Below are 27,775 nucleotides of genomic sequence, written 5' to 3' on the forward strand. Positions count from 1 at the left end.
GCATCTCTAGCCTTCCAGGCAAGAGGATCCAGTGCTGCCTCCTTTCCCGCCAGGGGATGGATAGCTAGAATGTATTTTTGCTCCCCTTATATTTCCCAAAATCCATTGTTTTTGTCTCAAGAGCCAGGAAAACCTCCTGAAAATTCAGAATCTGGTGTGTATGTCCCCTGCCTCAGTGTGCTCATCGAGCTATTTCCTCTGCTACTTGTTAGCTTGATTGCTTTGTTTACCTTATGTGCAATTTTACTTTAATTGTCCTTAACTTGCAGTCAAGCCATGCAGACAAATAAATCTGCATTCCCTTATCTAAGGCAGGCTCGTTTATCCACTGCCGCTAAAAGGAAAAGGAGTACTTGTGGCACCTGAGAGACTAACCAATTTATTTGAGCATAAGCTTTCACGAGCTACAGCTCACTTCACTGGGTGCATAAAGTGGAAAATACAGTGAGGAGATTTATATACACACAGACGGTGAAAAAATGGGTGTTTATAATACACATTGTAAGGAGAGTGATCACTTAAGATGAGCGATTACCAGCAGGAGAGTGGGATGGGGGGAGAGAGAACCTTTTGAAGTGATAATCAAGGTGGGCAATTTCCAGCACGTTTCTAGGAGTTAACAAGAACATCTGAGGAACAGTGAGGGGGGGAAGGAGAGGAGAGGAATAAACAAGGGGAAATAGTTTTACTTTGTATAATGACTCAACCACTCCCAGTCTCTATTCAAGCCTAAGTTAATTGTATCCAATTTGCAAATTAATTCCAATTCAGCAGTCTCTCGTTGGAGTCTGTTTTTGAAGTTTTTTTGTTGAAGAATTGCCACTTTTAGGTCAGAAATCGAGTGACCAGAGAGATTGAAGTGTCCTCCGAGTGGTTTATGAATGTTATAATTCTTGACATCTGATTTGTGTCCATTTATTCTTTTACGTAGAGACTGTCCTGTTTGACCAATGTACATGGCAGAGGGGCATTGCTGGCACATGATGGCATATATCACATTGGTAGATGTGCAGGTGAACGAGCCTCTGATAGTGTGGCTGATGTGATTAGGCCCTATGATGGTGTCCCCTGAATAGATATGTGGGCACAGTTGGCAACGGGCTTTGTTGCAAGGATAGGTTCCTGGGTTAGTGGTTCTGTTGTGTGGTGTATGGTTGCTGGTGAGTATTTGCTTCAGGTTGGGGGGCTGTCTGTAAGCAAGGACTGGCCTGTCTCCCAAGATCTGTGAGAGTGATGGGTCGTCCTTCAGGATAGTTTGTAGATCCTTGATGATGCGTTGGAGAGGTTTTGGTTGGGGGCTGAAGGTGATGGCTAGTGGGGTTCTGTTATTTTCTTTGTTGGGCCTGTCCTGTAGTAGGTGACTTCTGGGTACTCTTCTGGCTCTGTCAATCTGTTTCTTCACTTTAGTAGGTGGGTATTGTAGTTGTTAGAATGCTCGATAGAGATTTTGTAGGTGTGTGTCTCTGTCCGAGAGGTTGGAGCAAATGTGGTTGTATCATAGAGCTTGGCTGTAGATGATGGATCGTGTGGTGTGGTCTGGATGAAAGCTGGAGGCATGTAGGTAGGAATAGCGGTCAGTAGGTTTCTGGTATGGGGTGGTGTTTATGTGACCATCGCTTATTAGCACTGTAGTGTCCAGGAAGTGGTTCTCTTGTGTGGACTGGTCCAGGCTGAGGTTGATGGTGGGATGGAAATTGTTGAAATCATGGTGGAATTCCTCAAGGGCTTCTTTTCCATGCCTCTAAAACATATTTTAAGAACATATTTCTAGCACACATACATAATTCTTTATACACAACCCATATATACATCAGGCAATGAAATTCATGACCAGCATGTCACCAGTTCTTATGATACCTTACAAGACACTGTTTGACTAAATCAACTGTATATAGCCAGTGGGCATAAAAGGCACTCTTAGGCTTTGTCTACACTGAACCTGAACTTTTGTTGTTCAGGGGTGTGAAAAAAACAAAAGTTTTACCAACGAAAAGCGCTGGTGTGAACAGCGCTTTGTCAGCAGGAGAGCTCTCCTGCCAACAAAGCTACTGCCGCTCATTGGGGGTGGAAGTTTTTTGTTGGCGGGAGAGCGTTCTACAGCTCTCAAACAGCGGCTACACTGCGCACCTTTTAGTGGCATGGATGTAGCGGCACAGCTGTGTCGCTAAACAGTGCATAGTGTAGACAGCCTCAGGGTCACAGTCTCCTATCCAAGGATCTCAAAGTATTTTCCAGACATTAATTCTTTTTTCCCCAGATCTTTCTCCTTTGGTCCCCATTGTTTACCCCGCCCAGTATTTATGGGCCCTAAATTGCAGTGAAACCTTTTCATAATGAAATTAGAGCCTCTTTGCTCTAAACTACTCCTTGTCCTTAAGCTAGGCTGATGATGATGATAAACAAGTTCCAGGCTTCAGGGCATAAGCTGATTACCTTCAGAGAGGAAGGAAAGGAAGGAATTTCCCTTCTCTCTCCAAATGTATAATATTGTATACTACAAACAAGTGCATTATCTTGGGGGGGAGTTTCACCTAGTTTTAAACCTGAGGAAGGATTCAAGGCTAGATGTGCCTCTGCTCTAATTTGGTATGGCAGTTACTGTGTTCTTTTCTTTTTCTTTTCGAGTTAAAAGAATAGAAAACTTGTTGGTATTGGTTGTATTTCTCATTCGCAGAGTCCCAGAATCAAACTAGAAGAATCATATGTTCAGTATATAAACATGTAATCTGCTGGAAAAGTCCAGTTAAAGAAAAGAGTGTCTGCATTCACACAAGCAAATGCAGGATTTTAACTTTACTTTTTCAGAGTAGCAGCCGTGTTAGTCTGTATTCGCAAAAAGAAAAGGAGGACTTGTGGCACCTTAGAGACTAACCAATTTATTTGAGCATGAGCTTTCGTGAGCTACAGCTCACTTCATCGGATGCATACCGTGGAAACTGCAGCAGACATTATATACACACAGAGATGATCTAAGGTGCCACATGTACTCCTTTTCTTTTAACTTCACTTTTATTTTCTTTATTTCCAGATTGATAAATATCTTTATTCCATGCGGCTCTCTGATGAAACACTGGTGGATATTATGGCTCGCTTCAAGAGGGAGATGCAAAATGGTCTTTCTAGAGACTTCAATCCAACAGCCACAGTAAAAATGCTTCCTACATTTGTAAGGTCAATTCCTGATGGCTCAGGTAAGGATTAGAATATTGTGTGATGTGTTAATGTAAGACACTGCATGAAAATGTCTTTTTAAACACTACTGAAACCAAACAAAGCATTTTACTTTCTGGAAAGCCTCATATGCATGTATTCATTCCAATGCATGGAACTAACTTGCATAATTTCTTTACAGACCTATGCAAAATGGGTCACATTAAACCTGGAAGAGATTTTTTTTCACTTCTTTCTAGGTATTCTGTCTAGCAACACTCCCACACTGTTAGTCGGATTGAAAACCTTGTTTTCATTACAAAATTCTTGTTGGTAAAATTACAGATTTTTTTTTTTTTAACCGATTAGCAGTGGTGTATAGTGGACTAGGGGTTTTAAAGGTGGACATATGAGTGAGTGTCTTTTAAAAATATCACATATCCTTCACAACCCAAGGAGATGGTGTGTTGGTATTTGGTAGCAGATTTTGCCCTTGTTTTAATTCTCTCAATGATTCATTTTCAGTCTCTGCGTTATTTAATATACATGAGTTAGTAATTACACTGCATTTCTGCAGTAGATTTAAATCTTTGTTTGCAGCATAGTTGTGCAGTCATGTTGGGAGGACCAGTTGGGTTAAAACCAAAAAGTTAATATTAGGCAGTGAAACACTGGGCTGTATTGTGAGTGGAAATCTTTTATGCTTCTGCTCTGCTTTCGCTTCTTGTAGCTTAATACTAATTTTTTATGCTTGAAATTAGAGAACTGTGTTACGCATATTTTTCAAGTCCCCCAGTTTCACTTTTGTGCTGTTGGCTACTATGTTGAAATTTACTAGTGTGCGGATTGCCAGCCCAAAGCCATTTATCCGCTTAAGCCAGACATAGAAGCTGCTGTGGCAGACCCTTGGTGAAGTGACCATGCATAGTTGCTATGGGAATGGGTTTTGCCAGGGTAGTGGGAGTGATCCTGGGTTGGGGGTCCATGTTTATGTAGATTCAGTAGCCCCAATGTCTCATGCAACAGATATGGAGAGTATATGGCTGCCATAGAGGGGTGATTCAGGAGTTCTGCACTCTGGCTATGAATGGGATGGAATGGATTTCATTTTTCCACTCCCTCTGCATGCTACCACACTGAACCCAAATACTTTAGACTTTCTACAGAGGGAGTAAATTTCACTCTATGTGCACGTGTTGAGTTGTATGTTGGCCTAAGAAGGAAGGAATGACATGGCTGTGACTGGCCATGCATTCTGTTCTCCTGTTCGTTGCTGCAGAGAATGTATGTTCCTGGTGCCCTATGGCAATTCTAACATTTTGCTGACCCTGAGCTTCAGATTTTCCTGCATCTTCACTTCTTCCAGTCAAGCACAAATATATCCCCTATCTCACCAACACTCAGTCGCTATTAGATAAAAACCATGACACATACTGGTAAGTGAAACAGATAACATTATGAATTATTAAAAGACATAAATACAGAACCAGGAGACCTTTAGGCACAATGCAGCATGCTGCAGGATGGCCTAGGCCTGGAATAGGTGGGAGGTGTTGGGCGTCAAGATTTGGAAACCATTGGGGTTGGACCTGGTGCAACAAGCCTGGTTCCAGGCAGTGCTGTTAGCGTCTCACTTTCATAAACAACAGCTTAACTTGGAATAAAAAACAAAATATAATAAAATAGTGACATTAAAATCCAATCCTTAGGCAGAGCTGAGACAGGAAAAATGTAAAATTTAGTGTCTCCCCTCATCAGGAGTACAAATTAATTAAAATATTGTTTTCATCATAAATATTACATGACTTACAAAAAGAAACGGCAGATATTATTCAAGAAGTGCTTTTATTGCTCAACTCTATTCCCATTTAAATTGGTGATAATAAAACTCCCATTGACTTCATTGGTGCACAAAGAAAGTGGTGATAGTACGTGTGTTGCTGTACAAACATAGAAGATGACACCAGCCTTCTCCAAGGAGCTTGCAGTCTATATCTAGTTCAGACACAGAAGTAGACTGTGCACTCTTGAAGTAGTGTAGGTTTTTAGTATCTATCTTTGGATAATAATTGAAAAATTAAATGATTATGCTGCTCAATATTTGTATAAAATGCATGTCTGACTTAAAATATGAAAAATACAATATTTTCTGTACGTAACTATTGGTGTTTGTGTTCCTGAAATTGCAAATACATTGTCCGTCATGTGTCTTACATTCTCCACAAATGAAAAATCCAGTATTGAACTAATGAGACTAGAGTGCCCCTTTCATTTTTAATAATAGAATGCTGTATGAAGATTTTTGCCTTTATTCTTCTGTACAAAGTCCTTTACCACAGTCATGGAAAAGTGGCTGTTATATCTCTGTTTAGACTCTGGTAAAAGATGTTGGACATAAGAACTCACCCATTGTATGAGCCAATAAAAAGCGGCACCAGGTGAAACTGGAAATGGGAAAATATTGAGCAGTTCATGGATTTCTGGGACCTAGAACTTAAAGCACTCAGACCAGAGACACATGTATCTAAGGCCTTGTCTACACTACTGGGGTAAGCTGACCTAAGTTACGCTACTCCAGCCACGTGAGTAATGTAACTGGAGTCGACGTAGCTTAGGTCGAGTTACCACGGTGTCTTTACTGCGCTGTGTCAACGGGAGACGCTCTCCCATTGACTTGCCTTCCTCTCGGGGAGCTGGAGTATCGGACCGGAGAGCACTCTGCCATTGATTTAGTGAGTCTTCACTAGACCCACTAAATTGACACACGCTGCTGCATCGATTTGCAGTAGAGTCGATCTCCCCAGTAGTGAAGACAAACCCTAAGATCAGAATAGAGTCTTGTGGGAACAATCTTGCTAACAAGATTTACAAGATTTAACAATCTTGTAACAACTGTGAAAATTTAGTGACAATAATTTCAGTGCATGAATTAGCTGTAAATCCCAAACCATGAAGGATGAATGAAAGCTGAATATTCTGAAGAAATTCTGTTAATAATAAACCTTTTGAGTAATATCTTTTAAAGACTTTGGAGATATTCTTAGAATTATTATTATTTTTTAAAATTCTGAAGTCATTAATTTGAGAATGCAGAAATGTTCTTGGCCATAATGGTCAGGAAAGCATCTGAAGCTATTTAAAATGCTTTACAAAAAGATCTTTCTGAATTAACTTCTGGTATGCTTAATTGCATTTTTGTGTTACAAAACTTAGACTAAAGGCTGTTACTTAGGTTTAAGTTGTGAAATAATCTAAATCTGAAACATTAATATACTCATAGAATGTTTTTTTTTTTTTTTTAACTGAAAAGCCTGAATTTCTTATTAAACTTTTGGTTTGTAAGGAGAGCCAAATATATTTGCAAACAAATGTGTTAATTTGTTACCTATTGCCGGAATAGACGTTTCTGAAGTGCAGTATTTGTTTGAAGTATATTCCAGGGTGCATTTAAGCTTGAAAAAGGACCATCTGTTCTAGTGTTTGTTTATCATTCATTATTGAAGGTAATGGCTTGTACCAGACAAATGATGTTTTCTTATGTTATGGTTATTCAGGTATTTCATTTAATGAGGTGACCGGGGTGAATACTTTAACTTCGATTCTGTGACAGCTGAGACAGCTATGAAAACCCTTTTTACTGTGTTAAATATGATAAAAGAAGCTACATGAAGAATTTTGAGGCTATGTTCAGATTTTAAATTATGTTCATTTGCACAACTTAAAAAATAATTTCTAAAACTGTGTAGTTTTAAAATACATGTGAAAGTACTAAGGGAGCTTTCTTCCAGTAAACAAAACAGGATCAGCCCAATGTTTGAGGCAGCAGAAAAAGAGAGGCTGAAGTTATGTGGTAAAAGTATTAGAAGAGACTTAGATTATAAATTTTGTCTTTAATATTCAACTTTACCAGTTATAGTTTATTTTTTATGTATGAATTGTTTTTGATGTCTCGCATATGGTGGTTTGCTTGATACTAGATGCTGCAACTTGGGAGAACTAGAACAACTTCTGTAGGGAACTTACTTACCCCTTTAGGAGTTCCTAATTTCCAGGATGGAAAATGACAGCTGGTAGGTGTCTCAGACTGGCCCAGTAACCCCCTGTACAGTCACCAGTCTGTTGCAAGTGGATCCAGTCATTAGGCCCCACATGTTTCCAAAGCAACTGGGTCTGGGTAGAGTCTAGTCACTATTTCTAGCTCTGGGACTCTAGAGAGCATGCTCCCAGGGTCAGCCCCCTTGTCTGACATCCTTTCGTGAGATATGGAAAACTTCTATACAGCCACCCTAGATGCTGAAACCAGCGTGAGACCTCCTGACCTCCCCGAGTCACTTACACATGCTCCTTCCATAGTTCCCTCTAGGCTGTGGGCACTCTGGTTTCACTCACTTAACCCCTTGAGAGACAGTGTGGCAGAAAAGCAAGGAACCCAAGTGTAGCTGAGGAATTGCTTAATCACAAAAAGAAAAGGAGTACTTGTGGCACCTTAGAGACTAACCAATTTATTTGAGCATGAGCTTTTGTGAGCTACAGCTCACTTCATTGGATGCATACCGTGGAAACTGCAGCAGACATTATATACACACAGAGATCATGAAACAATACCTCCTCCCACCCCACTGTCCTGCTGGTGATAGCTTATCTAAAGTGATCATCAAGTTGGGCCATTTCCAGCACAAATCCAGGTTTTCTCACCCTCCACCCCCCCCCACACAAACTCACTCTCCTGCTGGTAATAGCCCATCCAAAGTGACAACTCTCTTCACAATGTGCATGATAATCAAGGTGGGCCATTTCCTGCACAAATCCAGGTTCTGTCACCCTCTCACCCCCCTCCAAAAACCACACACACAAACTCACTATCCTGCTAGTAATAGCTCATCCAAAGTGACCACTCTCCCTACAATGTGCATGGTAATCAAGGTGGGCCATGTCCAGCACAAATCCAGGCTTTCTCACACCCCCTGCCCCCTTTTTTTCCGGACAGTCTCTACGTAAAAGAATAAATGGACACAAATCAGATGTCAAGAATTATAACATTCACAAACCAGTCGGAGAACACTTCAATCTCTCTAGTCACGCAATCACAGACATGAAGGTCGCTATCTTAAAACAAAAAATCTTCAAATCCAGACTCCAGCGAGAAACTGCTGAATTGGAATCGAGAAACTGCTGAATTGGAATTCATTTGCAAATTGGATACTATTAATTTAGGCTTAAATAGAGACTGGGAGTGGCTATGTCATTATGCAAGGTAGCCTATTTCCCCTTGTTTTTTCCTCCCCCCCCCCCCCCCCGACGTTCTGGTTAAACTTGGATTTAAACTTGGAGAGTGGTCAGTTTGGATGAGCTATTGCCAGCAGGAGAGTGAGTTTGTGTGTGTGTGTGTGTCCCCAGAAAAAAGGGTGTGTGTGTGTGAGAGAGCCTGGATTTGTGCTGGACATGGCCCACCTTGATTACCATGCACATTGTAGGGAGAGTGGTCACTTTGAATGAGCTATTACCAGCAGGAGAGTGAGTTTGTGTGTGTGGTTTTTGGAGGGGGGTGAGGGGGTGAGAGAACCTGGATTTGTGCAGGAAATGGCCCACCTTGATTATCATGCACATTGTGAAGAGAGTTGTCACTTTGGATGGGCTATTACCAGCAGGAGAGTGAGTTTGTGTGTGAGGGTGTGGAGGGTGAGAAAACCTGGATTTGTGCTGGAAATGGCCCAACTTGATGATCACTTCAGATAAGCTATTACCAGCAGGACAGTGGGGTGGGAGGAGGTATTGTTTCATGATCTCTGTGTGTATATAATGTCTGCTGCAGTTTCCACGGTATGCATCCGATGAAGTGAGCTGTAGCTCACGAAAGCTTATGCTCAAATAAATTGGTTAGTCTCTAAGGTGCCACAAGTACTCCTTTTCTTTTTGCGAATACAGACTAACACGGCTGTTACTCTGAAACCTGCTTAATCACAGTCATTTGAGGCCTTGTCTAGAGGGAGAAAGTGTGTGGTAGCAGGATCCACATAGCCAGTTAGTGCACAGCATGCTAGTGTGCCATAGATTTATACCCATGTTGCCGTGTACTAACGCTCAGTGTAGACAAGCCATTACTCTTAAAACACTTGAGAGTTATAGCACTTGGAAAATAACAAGTCCTGACATGCCCCCTCTCCTAGTTTGAGCTCCTCCTTTCACGTGAGTCTGTGGTTCATCAGGGCTTGTCAACATTGCGATGCTGCTGTAGTGCTTCAGTGAAGATGCTACCTCTGCTGATGGGAGAGCTCCATGTCTCCAGGAGGTGGTAGCTATTGCGACAGGAGAAGCACGCCTGTTGACATAGCACTGTCTACACCAGGAGTTCGGTTGGAGCAACACAGTTATACAGAGATGTGCCTTTTCCATACCCCTGAGTGACGTAGTTATACCGACCATAAATTCGTAATGTAGACGCGGGCTCATTGTTTCAGATGGGGCAGAGTCCCTCCTGCCCTCTCTCTCCTGCAAGTCCTCCTTATGTGTGGTAGTGTTCAGTCCCCACAGAGCAGAATCCCATCTTACATAGGGCCTTGTTTCTGTGCAATGCGCTCAGACTGTGGGGTTCTGTGTTCACCAGTCTTCAGCAAGGTGTCAAATGCCTTTCCTAGGCAGGGCAACTGCCTGGAATGCAGCAGAGTAGGCTGCCCCTGGACAAGTCTGAACTAATGCAGCTATAGTGCCAATATATCAACACAGGTACGAAACAGATTTCACAATTTGATGTAGTCCTATCACACTTTGTCACAGTGGGATCATTCCTTCTTGAAAGTTACACTGCCTATGGAAGCTTAGTAGGCAGGTTTCTGGAAGACTCTGTGCACATAACATCAAAGCGGGACAGATGAGGAGAGGTGGAAGTATAAATAAGACTATACTAGCTTTTACAGAGGAGTGGTCAGAATAATGTCAGATGTAAGTTCTGGTAGCAGTAGGCAAATTACAGACACATGAGTTGTGGGACAAAGATTTGGGGTCAGTCAAATTAGATTCTTGACCATATAGATGGATGCGAGAGTTGAGTTGAAGAGAAGCTGGAGATAATGACGTTTCAGGGATGATACTTAGCAGTTAAAAGTGCATCAGTATTGATTTTAGACAGACACATGGCTGAAACAAGCAATGTCAAGAGAGTTGGGAATTTCCTTCATAGGAATTATACAAGAGGTTGAATTCAAAAGAAAGGTGAGATAGATATTTATATGGATCAAGGATTGAATCCCGTGAGGCATCATAGTAATGAGGACAAGTGGTGCAATTGGGTCTGTGCTAACTGCAATGAATGGTATAATATGTGGCAAAGGATTTATTCTGTTACTCTTGATGGGTGAAATCCTGGTCCAGAAGAAGTCAGTGGCAAAACTCTCATTGACTTCAATCGAGCCACATATGTATATGTAGTTTCTGAAGTTTAACCAAAGTGACAAATCAGTGAAGAGGTGGAATTTGGGAGAACACAAGAAAGTGCAGTGTTACCTTAACTGTGCTGCTAAGCTGGAAACAGCCTTCTAAAATCCATTGGCTTTTCTGTGTGTGTGGGTGGGGAGGAGGAGCGTGGCTCAAGGGCTTCAGTGTTCATGTATTGCACATGCTGGCCTGTAGCTCATTGTTATAAAGATTGTGTAAGTGTTTCCCTCATTATCTCTTCTTTAAACCGTTAATGATCACTGTCCTGGTTTGTTCTATTGTCGGATAAGACAAGACCATTCAAGTGTCATCACCTGGATCAGTCAAGTATATTTACACAGCAGTAAAACAAGCACTGAAAGTGTGACCTTTTCAGATATCTGCCAGTCTCTGTAGCATGACTGGGTCACATTCTTAAGGCTTTCTGAACTGCTCTTGAGGTAGATGATCAACTGAATTGGCTTTGAAGTTTTGAAACCCGTCTCCTCTCCTTTTGAGATAGGGACGGAAATGTCCTAATATTTTCCCTGGTTTGCAGGAGGAGATCATTTTAGGCAGCTGTATCTGTGTCAGATTCAGCAGAAGTCACAAATTTTGAACTCGTCTGTTGTGACAGCTATCGGTTTGTCGAGACAGTTTTTAGTATGACTTCTCTCTGTCTGACATCTGTTGCATTACTGTAGTTTTCAGGGAAATTTAGCTCCCATGAATGAAACTCTTGGTTTATAGGTTTCAGAGTAACAGCCGTGTTAGTCTGTATTCGCAAAAAGAAAAGGAGTACTTTTGGAACCTTAGAGACTAACCAATTTATTTGAGCATAAGCATTATCATACACACTGTAAGGAGAGTGATCACTTTAGATAAGCTATTACTAGCAGGAGAGTGGGGTGGGAGGGAGAGAAAACCTTTTGTAGTGGTAAACACCCATTTTTTCATGGTTTGTATGTATAAGAACATCTGCTGTATTTTCCACAGTATGCATCCGATGAAGTGAGCTGTAGCTCACGAAAGCTCATGCTCAAATAAATTGGTTAGTCTCTAAGGTGCCACAAGTACTCCTTTTCTTTTCTTGGTTTATAGTTAACTGTGTTCCAGTGTAAATTGGAGTAATTTAAGGCTAAATTGTATCCAGATGCACCAAAACTTCAGAGTTCTCCCAGAAATACTTTAGGTCCCCCTGGAAAGACTCTTCCTCTCAGTCTGTGCCCTCCCCCACAGAAACACTCTTTAATCTTCCACACATCATGATTCCATTCCTTCCAGATTTATGATGTTTTCAGCTTGCTCCTCAGATCTTCCTCATTGAGTCTGGTGAGCTTAGTCATGATGCCTGAACCCTGCATCCAGTGGCACTTGCCAGTAGCCCTTTGTAAGATCCATGGTGGTAAGGTATCGAGCTCCTCCCAATTTGTCTAGGAGCTCATCAGGCCTGGGCATGGGGTAGGCTTCAGATACAGTGATGGCATTGAGCTTCCGATAGTCCACACAGAACTGGATCGACCCATCCCTGATTGCTGACCACTACTCCTTTGCCCTCTCTCTGGATAAGCCACACTATTATATACTTGACATCACTGATGTTCAGTGTTGCTATGGCAGTAATCTTAGGTTGAATTACAGGGAATTAGCTTGACATACTGTGTATAGGCATGCTGGAGATAGAACTTATTTGCCATAAGCATAGTACATGTATTTATGCTTTGTACATAGATTGATGTTTCATAGGTCAGAGCCATTTAACAATTCTGATTACTTGAATCTTGTCTTCCAAATAGAGAAAGGAGATTTCATTGCATTGGATCTTGGTGGATCTTATTTTCGAATTCTGCGAGTGAAGGTCTCTCATGAGAAAAAGCAGACAGTACAAATGGAAACTGAGATTTATAACACACCAGAAGATATCATGCATGGCACTGGAACCCGGGTAGGTTTCTTTTCTCAGGGATACTTATCTAAAATATTAAATCTTTTACATTATCGTTTTAAAGAAGTGTAGAAAGAAAAATCTTATTAATGCTTTAATATTCAAAATTATGTACTGAACTCTCTAATTCTTATTGATTTTAAGAATAAATAAGCAGCCTTGATAATTATCCAAGGGAACTAGAATACAGCCTTCACTGCACAAGTCACTTCCTGCTGAGTTTGAATTTACAGTTCTAAACCAATTTCTGTGTCTTACCATGTTCTGAAAATGTATGGGAACAGGGCTGAAAAACCTCCCAGTCTTTATAAATGATTAGCTCAATCTACCTTACAATTGAAATGTAGGGCTGTGCCTAGAAGCAGATAAAGATTGGTGACAGGACCAAGTATTCAGCCGCCTGGAAGAGGACTCTTTCATGAAAGAGTATGAGGACTGTAGTGTGTTTAAAAATATATATATACTGTAGGTGGCAAAGTGTTTTATCACCAGATAAATGTGACTTGGTGGTGAATGCTGTTTGAAACCGGGTAGGTGTAATTTTTTTCAATCTCCTGTGTTCCTGGAATACCAGATTTGCCTGTGGAGAAACATTTACTATATGGTCAGGAAATGGGATTACAGAGAATATTTTACATATATATAAATACTCTGCTCCACTGTAACACACATTATGGGATTTTCATTGTTGGGCAAATACAGTTTTTGCTACCTCTCTTTTATTTCTTCATAAGAAGGAGGAGCCATTGAAGAGTGTAAAGATTGCCATTTAGAAAATTCAAAGTCCATTTTTTAAAAGTTGAAGAAATGGTTGTAAAGGGATTTCCATCCTCTAATTTTTGCAGATCTGATGACAATTGTTACATAGTTATGATATACAGTATCATCTGATGATCACTCAAATTATTGGGATTAATTTGTATAACAGTTATAGTGATATTTGATCTACACTACTACTATTACAAAGGTTTAAAAAGTTGTGTGTTTTATTACTTTGGCTAGATTGAATGGGTCGGGATTTATCTGAAAGCATACATTGATGTTCATGTACATTTTTAAATTGATTTATGTTACGATTTTTGTGGAGAGGTGGGGTTAAAACTGTTGGGAGGTTTCAGGTGGAAAAGTACCAGGAGAAATGGGTAGACCCATGGACAGTCTGCAGTATACAGTCTGCAGTATACATTTAACACATACAGCTCTACTCTCTCCTTATCACTTTCCCTAAATTTTGATGGTGGCTCTGCCATTCTCCTGACCCCCAACCCCACATTCCACCGGTGGCTGGTTGTATGTTTTTTGTTTTGTTTTGTTTTTTTTAAACAAAACAGTGACAAAAAAACGCTAAAGGGTAATGCTGCTGCCTGTTACTCCCTGTGTGATCAGCTGGGTGGCTTTCCAAATGTGTTGCTCGAAAGGGTGACCAGATATCCCAATTTTATAGGGTCAGTCCTGATATTTAGAGCCCTGCAAATCTGCGGATATCCGCAGATGTGGTTGTCCGTGGACTATTTTTGTGGATAGTGGGTTGGATGCGGATACAATCACGCAAGGCTGTGCTCACCAGTGACGCCTGGCCCGCAGTGTCCGGCTCTGGCAGCTGTGGGGCACAACACGCTCAGGGCCAGGAGCCAGTGGCTGGGGCTGGGCAGCAGGCTGAAGTCGGGGATGTCCAGCACCTGCTCGCTGCGCTGCTTCCCGTCCAGCAGCTTGGACCCCTCGGCAGCACCAGCATCCTCATCATGGCCTGGCCCGGCAGCACTGGCTGCGCTCCCACCTGCCGGCTCCTGGGCAGTGGGGCCTTCCCCCAGCCGTGGGGATTGGAGCAGGTGGGCCCTGGCGCCACACCCCCTGCCCCGCTATGAGGCAACACGCACTGCTGCTGCTGTCGTTTGCGAGCCCCCGGGAGCAGCACGTGATGCGATGCTCCTTCCTCCCAGCCTCCGCACCGCCTCTTCCCTGCAAGACACACGCTTCCCCGCTTGCTCATCTCCACTTTCTCCTCTCCCCACCCACCAGTCGCTTGTCCTTGTGAGGCAGCTTGCTGGTGCAGCTACACGGAAAAGACAGCTAGTGCAGGTTGGATCGTGGGTTGATTCTGGCAGATGCAGATCCACATTTTTGTGTCTGCTAGGGCTCTACTGATATTTGGGGCTTTGTCTTACATAGGCGCCTATTACCCTCTACCCCCGTCCTGATTTTTCATACTTGCTATCTGGGCACCCTGTTGCTCCAGGATGTGCTACAGAAGTTGGGGATTTGGGTTGCTTCATGTAATCTATCAACTTTTTTCCTGGCCCCATGGCAGCAGCAGGAGGAGCTTCTGTGGAGGAGTTGGGCAATTGCCAGCTTTTCACAAGACTGCTCATCTTCTGCTCTCCAGCATCCTCTGCTGCTTCCCTTTCTGCCCCTAACTCAGAGGCCAATGAGAGACTGGCCAGAGCATGATTCTTCTCCCTGTTGCCACAGTGGCTACCACATGGCTTTTTGGTCTTGTGGGACTCTTAAGCATTTCTGGGATGCTTGAGGTGACATTTACATTCGTTGCCTTTTTAGAATCCTGTGGCGGATTGGATGAAAAGAGATGGGAGGAAGAGTGATTCCCAAATCCTATCACTTAATCATGCTGATCGAACTAGCACACACTAAAAGTAGGGTGTAGCCACAGTGTCATGAATGGCAGGAGGGTCTCATTGCTCAAGTACATGCTTAGCATCTTGGGTGGGTACGTTCTTGGAGTGACTAGCTCCTCTGTGGTTGCACTCTGTTTTTAGCAAGCTAGCTTGGTCAGATGTCTCCATGATATGAAATTTGCACCTGCAGCTTTAAGGGTATGTGTAGACATACCCTTAGAGAACTCAATGAGGATTGGAACCCATTGTGCTAGGTGCTGTACAAATACATAGTGAAAGGCTGTCCCTGCCCTAAAGGGAATTAAGTCTAATTTACGGCAAGATTCCACAAGCAGGTGCTGCAAACAATGGGAAGAAATAGAGGAGAGAGGGCACAGGAAACACTAAATGTGTATTCTTATTACTTGGGCTAGTGGTGTGCGCAGTTAGATGGTTAAGGCCAGTTAAATATGATTTTTAAAAGTAAGTCATAAGATAAATAAGGCAACTATTAGAAGGCCCTACATATATTAAGAGACCAGCTGCCTGGGCTCAAAACTAAAAGGAATTGTCAAGAGGGCTTTAAACTGGGAAGAGAGGTAGGAACGGTAGCTATAACTGTACTCTAATGACTAGATACTCTCTAGTATCTAGATACTGGTAAAGAAAGAAATAAGCTGGAAAGATCATCAGAATTAGATCCATTTCCTTAGTTCTTGTATGACAATGTAAATATGACTAAAATTTTCAGTGGTGGTATGTTAGTGGCAGAATTCGTGCTGTACTTCTACAAGGGCATCTGAGGAAACTGATAGGCACTCAGGTAGTTAATGATTAAATGCTTTTGACTGATTCTTATGCTAGTGGTTCCTTTAAATTTGTGAACCAATTTCACAATTACCTGAATAGCTGTTCCATTGACCTTCTGAACAGGATTGGTTACTAGCGCTCGTTAACCTCAAAGATTTATCCTCTTAAATCCCATTCAGATTAGTGGAGGAATTGTGAATGATGACTTCATGTCTAGCTGGCAGAGCTTATTTTGAGATTTTCCATGTTAGTGTATTCAGACTTTTATCCTTCCCCATCTGTCAGATACAGACATATTTCGTTTTTATATAAGTAAATTTCATTTAATCTCCTGTTGAAGTCTCGGGCAAAATTCCCATTTACTTCAGTTGTGCAGTATCAGGCCCAAAGTTTCTAGAGATTCTTCCAAGTCAGTCTAAAGAGCTAGAGCTAATTTAAAACCTGATTTCTGTATTGATCTTTATACTCAACATCCTACTGAAATAGTGTTTGAGTCTGAGCGATACACATTTAGCTGTTTTTCTGCTGGGTTCCTTATTCCTGAAGTTTACTCTAGCTCCCTAACTCTCTCAGATCTGTAAATTCCTTCCAATTAGACATTAACAGTTAAAAAAAATACTGATTTGCAAACTTCCAGCCAAATGAATCCTTCGGAGGACTTGTGGATGAGTCAAAGTGACACTTTGGAAAAAATCATAAAACCAGTAGTAATAAAGATGGTAGCAAAAATTGTAAGCATGTATCTCTCACTTCGTTACTCTGCCTAACAATCCATTTCTCTCTCCTATAGTTTGTTGGTTTAGTTTTATTTTTTAATCTGGTACAGTAATTCCCGTACAATATAAATTAAAGACACTCCTGACTGTGCTTTCATACTCGTAAAAGCATAGCTAATAGCTAGTTAATGCACTTGATTTGCCTGTGTAGTTTTTATGTATTAAAATACCTTTTATGCTGTAAAGATGTGCTCTGAGCCATTGGTGCACATTTTGTGGTTTCAGCTCACTCGGGCGTTTAGTGAGGGTGGATAGTTTAGCAGTCTAACCATTACATACAATATATCTATACTTCTTGGAACCACAGGTTTAAATCCTGTCAGGTTGCCCTTCATCTTCTCCAAGACAATGCATGGAGTTCCACAAAACTCACCGTGTACAGTAGGGGATCTTTTTGAATTAGAATTTAAAAAGCAGGGCCTGTGTCCTCCTGGTGGCCCTGGCTGTTTGCCTGAGAGCAGGAGTTTGTATAGGGTTGCCAACTTCCAACTTGCACAAAACCAAATACCCTTGCCCCGCCCCCTGCCTCAGCCCCTCTGAGAACCTGCTCCTTCTCACTCCATCCTCCCCTCCCTCTGTCACTTGCTCTCCCCACCCTCCCTCACTCGCTCATTTTCACCGGGCTGCCTCTGAGGGCTGAGGTGTGGAAGGGGGCTCTGGGCTGGGGCTGAGGTTTTTGGAGTGCGGGAGAGGGCTCTGGGTTGGGGCAAGGGGTTGAGGTGCAGGGGTGTCTGAGGGCTCTGGCTGGGGGTGCAGACTCTGGGGTGGGGCTGGAGATGAGGGTTTAGGAGGGTGCTCTGGGCTGGGACTGAGGGGTCAGAGGGCAGGAGGGGGATCAGGGCTGGGGCAATGGGTTGGCGCGGGGGGAGTGAGGGCTCCTGCTGGGGATGTGGGATCTGAGGTGGGGCTGGGTATGAGGGGTTTAGGGTGCAGGAGGGGGTTCTGGGCTGGGATCAAGGGGTTCAGAGGGCAGGAGGGGGATCAGAGCTGGGACAGGGTTGGGGCACGCGGGGGAGCTCAGCGGTTCAGGGTCCGGGCAGCGCTTACCTCAAGCAGCTCCCAGAAGCAGCGGCATGTCCCCACTCTAGCTCCTATGTGGAGGCGTAGCCAGGCAGCTCTGTGCACTGCCCCGTCCGCAGGCGCTGTCCCCACAGCTCCCATTGGCTGTGATTCCCGGCCAATGGGAGCTGCGGGGGTGGTGCTTGGGGTGGGGGTAGTGTGCAGAGCCCCCTGGCTGCCCCTATGGGTAGGAGCCAGAGAGGGGACATGCTGGAGGGGGGGGATATGCCTGCTGCATCGCGCTGCCAACCAGAAGTCAAAGGCCTAGTCAGCGGTGCTGACCGGAGGTGCCTGGATCCCTTTTCGACCAGGTGTTCTGGTTGAAAACCTGGTCACCCTAAATTTGCACCAGTGTCCTTGGCTAAAATGTCCTCTTCCTGGACTGTAATTTAATGAGCTCTCTGCTTGTTGTTCACCTGGCTAACCCTAGTGGGGGCAACATTTTAGTGGTGGTATGTATAGTTTGGAAAGCACTTCCACTTGGAAGACAATATATAGATGTATAATGTATTATTACTGTAACAACTCATTTTATATGAACTGTAATACTCTTTTGTTTAATTATAATTCTTTTTATCTCTCATCTGGACAGCTGAGCATGATGTTACAAAAGTGAAGCCTCTTTGATTTCCTTTGCTTTCTTGTTGTGTATGAGGGTACTGGTGCTCTCAATTGCAAAAGATTATAAATTGCAGTGTCCTCTCTGAAATGACCATAGTAATGCTTAATCAGATTAGCTCTTATTTTAGTTATGTGTTTAATGTAGTCTAGTAAGTAGAAAGGTCATGCAAACCACTTTTTGGTTCTTCTGAACTGAATAGTCTTGTAAAAAAAATCCCTTTTAAGTTTCATATTTGCTGCTGTCTGCAGTATTTCCTTTATCATTGTGGGATCTTGTAAATTATTTTGATTACAGCTAGTTAAGTACATGGCAACCTACGAGTGATAAAAGGGCTATTTTGTAGTCTCAGTCAGTAGCCCTTGAGTGCTGGTATTTTTCCAGGTTTGTAGTCTCCAAAGAGTCACAATGTGAAAGAAATATAATCTGCTGGTACAAGGGGAGAGATTTGTTATAGGTCAATTTGAGGCACAGCCAGCCTTTTGTACTGATAGATATGAATATATTTCTTTTGACATTTCAATCCAAGGAGCTGAGTCAGCTCTATGGTGTGCTCTGTGTATTGCTGTATAGTTAATCACTTTGGCTGGCGGAATGGTCCTCAGTAGACTGTGTGTTTGATGATCTAACTGGAGGTTTCATAGTAATTGAAGAGAATGATCACACACACACACACACACACACAGTTTCCATGTGTACAATTTTTGATGTCAGTAAACTGAGAAGTGAATAGCCACAAGAATGAGTGGGTAAAGCCAAGGGGGGATGGAGATGGCAACGACAAGTGTCTCCTGCTGTCTCCTCAAAAAAGCCCAGTGTAAGTTAAAGCTTCCAGAGTCCGCTTTCATTCATGCTACACTTCTTAGCTGACCTCTCAACCCATCTACTCCTATTTTTCTGGCTTTTTCTGGGAGAAACAAACCTGAATGTTCATTTATGGTATCCTGCATCCTGGCTAGCAGCCCCAAATGATTGTCATTTTAGCAGCTAAGCCATTGTATTAGATGTAGATTTGTTTGTTGATATCATTGCTGGTGCAGAAAATGACACTCGAACCAATAAAGTTCATAATACCCTCGTTGTAACTGACTGACCACTGATAGGTTCGGCCAATCATTTCAGCATTCAGATGGAGTTTGGCCACCGATAGTGTTCTGGACTCTCTTGTTAGGTGTCATCTGAAAAGGAGAGATCTGTTAAAAGATGGAGCATCAGTCACTGGCCTGATTTGCAGCACAGGGAGCAGGTGTATGGGTATGCTCAAGCCAGACTGGAGCTCCAGTGCTTCTTATTTTGAAAAGGCTATGAAGTGCTTTGACTCTTACCTGGTTTGAGATTGGAGAGTTGGACTACCAGAGTAAGAACCCCAGTAAGGGGGGAAGAGAGGTTTTCTAGTGTTGCCTGCCCAGGCCATCTTGTCTTGCTGTGCTGTCCTGGCTTTTCTCTTTGGCTTGCAGTAATGCTGTAGTGCTTGTCACATCTAAGGAGCTACAGTACTGGAGATGTCATCAGTTGACAGAATGTACCCTGCCTGCATAGCTTGGCATTTTAAAAATTCTGTTTCCATCACAGTTTGTCCCTTGGAGCATGTGCAGTATTTTAAAAATCTGTTTTTTCATGCTTTTTTTTTTTTTTTTTTTTTAAAATGAGACGATGTTACTCAAGGGTTCAGTCCTGCAAGGTTCTGCTGTTTGTGGTCTCAATCTAACAACGCTTCAAGGAATATGAATAGTTTAATTGACTAATATGATTATTTCAGCTGCTTAAAGTTAAGCTTGTGTTGATTTGCTGTGTCAGCTTCTTGTATGATCAAATGCCAAATATAAGCCCTTTCAGGTAACTGCATTTACCTAATAAATGTATTATTAATAATCTCTTAAAGAAACTGATTTTTTCGTCTCATCAAATTATTAATAGATGTGTTATACTAAAGAGGCACTTTCCATCATTTTAAGTTTTGCATTTTTTAAAGAGTGGTGGGAAAAAAAGTTAAGTAGAATTTGCTAAAAGAACAATTTCTTTTCCTTACTTATTGAATATTGAAATATTTATCTATTTTGCCTTAATTTTAAAGCGTTATCAGTTCTAAATGACACATGGAAAATGTCTTTTTAAATTTATGAATTGGTTGTTTATAACGGTCGCTTTAATTCTTTCCAGTGTTTCCTGTGAGGGTCAAGGCATATTTTTTCCTGAAAACTGTCTTTCTGACTGTTGTCATTTTATGTTTCTCTTTTTCTTACAGCTCTTTGATCATGTTGCTGAATGCCTGGGAGATTTCATGGAGAAGCAACAAATCAAGGACAAGAAATTGCCAGTTGGGTTTACATTTTCTTTCCCTTGTAGACAGTCCAAGCTAGATGAGGTAAGAATATTTCAGAATTTTATTAATGTAAGCAGAAACACTGTGCTATTAACCCTTCCCTCCTCTCCTCCCTGTCAACAAACAAGCAGTATTTCAGCTGGCCTGACTCTCAGTGTAAGAATCAATTATTGAATATTTCATTGTAGTACTTCATCTCAAGATGATTTAAAAATACTTTTTAACAAATGACCAGTTTCTACTATTTTTCTGTTAACCTTTTAGGTTGAATGATGATGTTTTAATTTAAAATATAGTATACGGGTTATAATTTTGATGGCCCAATTCACCAATACTTGCTCATAATGACTAGCACTTACTCATTGTGAGTAAAAATTGCAGAAAGTGGTCCTAATTTAGGACCTAAGCTTGAGAGGTGGTGAGCTTTCTTTGAGCAAAAATGGGAGTGTAAGAATCAGTCCACTAGATTGGAGGGGGGGTGGAAAGCTATTTGATGTGGTTTCAAAACAAACATGGCTACAGAATGAAATCTGTCTGGCTGTGTTGTTACTCTGAATGCATAATGATTGTTATGTGATTCCCTAAACCACAGAGTGCTCTGCAGTATTGTATTTCTGCATTATTTCCCATCTTTTACTTCAGATAAGTAGAATGCCTCAGTGACTTGCTAATACAGTATTGCTGTAGAAACCATGTACTAATGCTAATGTACTAAGAAGCAATGAGAGTGCACATATTGATAGACCTTCAATATTCAAAACATAACATCAGTACTAGTTCTAAGGAGCTAAATGCTATGGAGAATACAACAAATCACACACCTTGTCATATCCCTCTGGACATAGAGGTTCCAGCAGAAATTTGTAGTGTAGACTTGGTCTCAATGTGTGACCTTGGGCAAGTAATTTACCCTTCCTGTGTGTGTCCCCATCTGTAAAATGGGGATAATATTTATCTCTCAGGACTGTTGTGAAGGTTATTCACTAATGTTTTTAAGAGATCTTTGGATGGAAGTTGCCCTAGCAGTGCAAGGCATCTACTTTTAATATTCATAGTGCATTTCACATTGCAGAATGGGGCCTGTGCTGGCAGGCAGAGGGTCATTTAGTTTCTGAGTTTAGGTATAATTAGAAGTTCCAGAAGGAATATACTTTTCCAGACAATGTCCTTGTAATGAGAGCAGTCTTCAGGGAGTTTATAGAGTTCAAACAGCAGCTGGAAGCTTGTCAATAAAAGAAGCAACTGCATCAAGCTGTATCCTATGTCAATCATCAAATGAGAATTAGAAGCAGGCATATGACTGAAGAGTCTCATGGATAGTATCTGAGCTTGAGAAATATCAACTGTATATTCAGTGCTTCACCCGGCAAGAGCCTGAATAAAATGGATAGTAGGAATGTATAACCCACGAGACACAACACAAGGGCAGAGGTTGGTGGAATTATTTACATAGTGTCATACATGTACATGGTACCATATAACAAGCAAAATGGACTAGTCCAAGAACAGAGTACCTGTACTGAAGAGTTTCAGTGTAGCAGCCGTGTTAGTCTGTATCCGCAAAAAGAACAGGAGTCCTTGTGGCACCTTAGAGACTAACAAATTTATTTGGGCATAAGCTTTCGTGGGCTACAGCTCACTTCATTGGAGTGTATACTTGCAGGTTGTGGTCTTGCATTGAAATATGCAAGGCTGGACCCCTGCACTCACATGGAGGCCTATTGACTTCGGTTCTGGAGGATCTTGTCGCAGGTTGTGATGCTTCTTAGGGTTCTGAGACACCTCGCTACTGATCCCTGTAACACTTATGCATCCCTGTGTCCTCTGCCGGTTGGCACCAACAGGTCCCTAGGTCACACAGGTTCCTTAATGACTTGTGGGCAAGAGCAGTTATTTAGGAGTTAGTGACAGACTATATACATCTTGCTGTGAAACGAGCACTGACGTAAGCAGAGCTGCCATGGCAAACCTTTCTCCTGTATCCACTGAAATAAATACTGTCCAATTTTGAGGGGAGAAAAATTAACCTTCTGAAAGAATGTATAGGAAGAAGTGGTAGCCAGCTTTTAAGAGGAGAACCTTGCAGATATGCAGGAGTATTAGATCATAGACCATTTATAGATTTGTGTATTAACTCTTTGGAAGGCACTCAGACTCTGCTGTGGTGGGTGCTGCTATAAAAGCCTGGATGGGTGGATAGCTTGGGCATGTGAGAGAGAAAGAGAGGAAATAAATGGTGCTAGTTTGTATCTTCTTTTTTCTTTTGTTGATCAGCAGCTCTTGTCTCCTTCCTCCTTTCATTATTATTTATAATTTATTCACTAAATGCCCCAAAGTGAGCTAGGTGCCATCCAGATACAAAAAATTAGACATGGTCTTTACCCAGGAGAGCTTACAGTCTAATTAACACAATTACAGACCAGGTGATGGGTTAGGAATGCAATACAAGGGAGGGTTTATTATTATTACTACTTGATCCTTGCTTCCCACTTTTGTTACTTTATCCCGTAGTTAGCCATCACTGCCTTGATTATTTAGTGAGCCTAGACAATTGTCCATTGTTAAGTAATTTAAACCTAACATTTATTCAAATGTATCTATTTATTTTGTACCTTATTTTTGCTTAATTCTGTTTAATTTTTTATTTTATTTTATTTTTTACCCTTACTTTTTTTCTTATTTTTTATTCCTCTTGAGTCTATTCCTTTTCAATGTTTAAATTATTTTAACCCTTATTGTTTTAAGGCTTTTCTTTCTAATTAACCCTTGCATATTATGTTTTTAAATGATTTTTTAGCTTAGTCATTTGTGATTTTTAAAAATTTATAATTGATCCTTGCATATTTAGCTTTTTGAAAATATTTTAGCCCACTACCTTTTTAAAAATTGTTTTTAACCCTTGCCACATTTCTAATATTTCAGTTTATTTCAACCCTTGAACATTTTCTTTACAATTGCAAGATGCTCATCCTCCTCTCTCCCTCCTGATGCAAATCAGTGATGCCGGATGCATACCAGTCTGATTCCTGGCACCATCTCCGCTGATCAAGTCTTTCTCTTTCCTTCCACATGAGTTTACTGTCATTCTTCTTTCAGTCATGCCTGCATAGTGAACCCCCTCTGGGAACTGCAGCATCCTAGTGCCTTAACGGGAGAAATGGGAAACTGGAATGGGTCTTAGAGAAGGAAATCATTCAGGAACAATAATAATCAGTGGAACTTGTAGAAAATTTGAAACTTCAGCCAAGCTCTCTCACTCTTTCACACAAAATCTTTGATGGAAAAACTTTCCCCATTTTTCAACCAGCTATAGTAAGAAACAAAGATTGCCAGTCACATCAGATTAAGATGCATTGTCGGGGAAAAAGAATGACTATCCAAACCCAGGGATTTATAGATTTTTTTTGTTTTAGAGAAAAAGATAATTTTTTTGTTTGGTTTAATATTGTACTTAATGTTACTCTCCTTTTTTATTAGGGTATTCTGATAACCTGGACAAAACGCTTCAAAGCAAGTGGAGTTGAGGGAGCAGATGTAGTAAAGCTGCTCAACAAGGCAATCAAGAAACGTGGGGTAAATTTGTTTAGTCTTTTACGTACTTATGTACGCACACATATACACACACACACGCATATCACATTACGGACTCTAGAAAATCTCTCTCTCTCTCTCTCTCTCTCTCTCTTTGTGTGTGTTTGTGTTTACTCACACACACACAAAAGGCTTGAGAGACAGAGATACTTTCTAGAGCCCATAATGTGATATGCAGTGGGGAAACAAAATAATTTCATAGTTCCTATGTGAAAATTTACAATAACTTTAATAAAATTACACATCTCATCATTACACCATTTGTGCCATGAAGCAAAAATTAAGTTACTGTCTCACAATAGTTAACCTGAAAGCTCAAGCAATTTTATCACTCTTGTTAAATGTGAAATTACGTGTATCACCGTGCTAGTTCTCTAGCAGTGTCACCCTGTAGCTCAGCAAATTCTCTTCCTGAGCAACTACTTACACATCATATGACTATTACAATCAGGTGAGCCTACTGATGTCATAAAGTGTGACTTGGTCTGAAAATGGAACTCTCTGTTGAAACTGGATACTTTTTTGTTCTATTTCAGTAGCAGGAAAACCTTTGATAAGTTGATTTTATCTTCACCAAGACATGCCACTATGTAATCAGTTACTTGTTTCAGACTTTGAGGAAGATAAATAACACCCCAAATGAACTGATTAAGGGAAATACACTGATTTTTATTATTTACCGATTACATGCATACATTATAATCTTTACTCAAAGTTTTCAATTAATATTAATTAAAGAAATCTTTACATCAGACATTCAATAGGACAGGTGGAGACTCATGGACTCCTCAAGAAAAACTTAGCAAAACTTTCTATTGTAAGACCATTTGATCTCTGCATCATGTAACTGTGGGTTTTTTCCCTTTTCAGTTACTAGGGACTTTATATAAAGACAGAAACTTGATTTCTTAGGAATTACTCTTTTACTGTTACTTCTCCTTCACCTGGAACATTAATCTGCTTCTAGTGCTCTTGCAATCTTCTGCAAATAAACTTTATTACCAACACAAGATTGTGACTTCAGATGGACAATAGGCAGGAAGAGTAGGGGTGATTTTCTTAAGAACAATATTCCTGTTTACAAGCAAATACTGTATCTGTAGTAATAGAGAAATTGATTGGTATAAGCAGAGTTGTCTTTAAATATAATGTTTTTCAAAGTTCTGTGGGTCAGTGACATTTTACATTGTCGTATTGATATTAATTTTTTTAAAGAAAAGTGTGTGATATAAGTAAAATTCTCTTTTCTCTTTCAGGACTATGATGCAGACATCATGGCTGTTGTAAATGACACAGTAGGAACAATGATGACCTGTGGGTTTGATGACCAGCGTTGTGAAGTTGGCTTGATTATAGGTGACATTCATTCCTCTGCTACAGTGGACATACTGCATTTTGTTTTTTGTTGGCTTGTTTTGTTAATATCTGCTAGTATCTTTTCCTAAAGGTACTGGCACGAATGCCTGCTACATGGAAGAAATGAGGCATATTGATCTGGTAGAAGGTGATGAGGGGAGGATGTGCATTAACACTGAGTGGGGAGCCTTTGGAGATGATGGGTCACTAGAAGACATCAGAACTGAGTTTGACAGGGAGATTGACCGTGGATCCCTCAATCCTGGAAAACAACTGTAAGTGAGACTTTCATTTGCTTATTTAGTGGCACAAAATGATTGAGACTAATCTATAAAATCATAGTAGAGCAATCTCAGGATTAGGCATTTTAGTGAGGCAGGTATAGGAAGCAGCCTGTGAAGTCTGTTACATTTAAAACTGTTCCACCTTGTGGTCTACAAACCGTAGGCCAGGGGAAGCTTTGAGATCTTACTGAGGGATGGACAAAATGAAATATAACACCCCCCCCGGACTCTTGCCCGTGGCTCAAGTGAATTGATCCAAAGCCTTTTTATTCTAAAGTCCTGTTCCTACACTGGCTGACCCCACCATCACAGGTCTTCAGTAAGATTGGGCCTCATTCTTTTCTAATCCAGAAGTTTCCAAGCAAATTACCTTTTTTCCTCTTCCCTCACTGTGAACTTCCAACAGGTCTCGACTCCTTTCTTCGCTTAATACTTCAATAGGCCCAAATTCCCACTTCACCACATTCTTAACCTGTTAAAGTTTGGTTTACAGGCCCAAAAACTCAGGCACTTGCTGCTGTGCTTTGACTCCAATGAATTTAAATATCTTGCACTGAGAGATCTCAGTGAAACCAATGATATTTTTTTTTTCTTCTCCATCCCCCACACCACCTCTCTTCTCACAGCTATCTATATGGCTCATCCCATATACCTGTTTTCCCTTTCAAACTTCCCGCACCCTCAGCAGGCTCTCAGACCTTTGCCCCATGTAAATCACCTCTCTGCAGCAGGCTGTGAGAATTTCGGTGAGTCTAAGGTTGGTGAAGGAGAACAAATCAAGTTGTACTTTGGATGGCTCTCAGGTCTTTTGGCTTTTGATGTCTCTCTGATCTTCAGGCTGGATTTACAACTTTCCTGCTGGGATTTATTGCTGCCTGGTGGCTGCTTTAAACTTGCCCAGCTGGTTATGACTCCAAGTAGAGACTGGGTGCAGCAGAGGATTTGGGTCATGGTTCGTAGAACAAATGTGGGCTGTCTGAACTGGGCAGAGGGAAGCAAGATAGCTCTGTTTTACTACCTGGTAATTAATGTGTTAAGATGGGGACTGCGGTAGGTGGAGGCACTGGTGCTAGCTATGCTGATAACATGCCCATAAAGCAGTGGGGCTAAGGGAGGTTTAGTACTGCATGTTTGTGAACCATAGAAAAGGAGGAGGAAACACTCCATCCACTGAACTTTTGTTAGCACTTGTGAAATCACTTCCTGAGACACCATTGTATTCAGCATCATTTTTAGTCAGGAATATCTCTGATTCCCCTGTACTGTAGCCTGGAAACCCCCTACCACACAGCCATGCATTTCCTCCCTTTCATTACTGCATGGTTTCTAAGTCTTTTGCTTCTCAGTACTCATCATTGTTTGGTCCAGATAGAATCCTGTTGCCTGAGATTTTTCCTTGTAAACAAGCATGCGTACACCCACCCAAATAGCTTTACTAGACAGGCTGGGTGTGGTTACAGCGCCCCATCTAGCCTGATTGCTTGAGAGTTTATTACTGGTGGAATAGACTTGTCATTCATTTTACTACCACCTTGGTCATAGCAATATTGTCAGGGTTGGTCCTTGATAAATAGTAATGGTTATAGTTCTTTATTTCTGTCTTGGCTTGTTCATTTTCCAGGCTTGTCTCAGTGATCACTGAAGGAGTCCATTTTACAGTATTAAACAGCCCTATTACAGTACAATACATGCTATAGAATGCTGGCTAATGTGCTAAAGTTAACCAGAATGATCTCTGTTATTTGGTTTAATATGGAAGAACGATATTTATAAATTGTCTTTGATAGTTGGCAATTAGTCTAGGCTTAAGAGGTTAGAGAAACATTTTGCATGCTGCCAT

The 27,775-nt window shown here is 41.3% G+C and overlaps 1 protein-coding gene across 1 annotated transcript in view; it reads left to right on the forward strand.

Moving 5' to 3' along the window:
- Window positions 1-27,775, forward strand: part of LOC144267687 (hexokinase-1) — a 69,370-nt gene that overhangs the window by 11,778 nt on the left and 29,817 nt on the right. The window contains exons 2-7 of the mRNA XM_077821868.1: window positions 3,029-3,191; window positions 12,357-12,505; window positions 20,627-20,746; window positions 24,182-24,277; window positions 25,552-25,651; window positions 25,743-25,926. Coding sequence (XP_077677994.1) covers window positions 3,029-3,191; window positions 12,357-12,505; window positions 20,627-20,746; window positions 24,182-24,277; window positions 25,552-25,651; window positions 25,743-25,926 — 812 coding nt within the window. The remainder of the gene's footprint in view (window positions 1-3,028; window positions 3,192-12,356; window positions 12,506-20,626; window positions 20,747-24,181; window positions 24,278-25,551; window positions 25,652-25,742; window positions 25,927-27,775) is intronic.

This window comes from Eretmochelys imbricata, chromosome 7, assembly GCF_965152235.1.
Source record: "Eretmochelys imbricata isolate rEreImb1 chromosome 7, rEreImb1.hap1, whole genome shotgun sequence".
NCBI lineage: Eukaryota > Metazoa > Chordata > Testudines > Cheloniidae > Eretmochelys > Eretmochelys imbricata.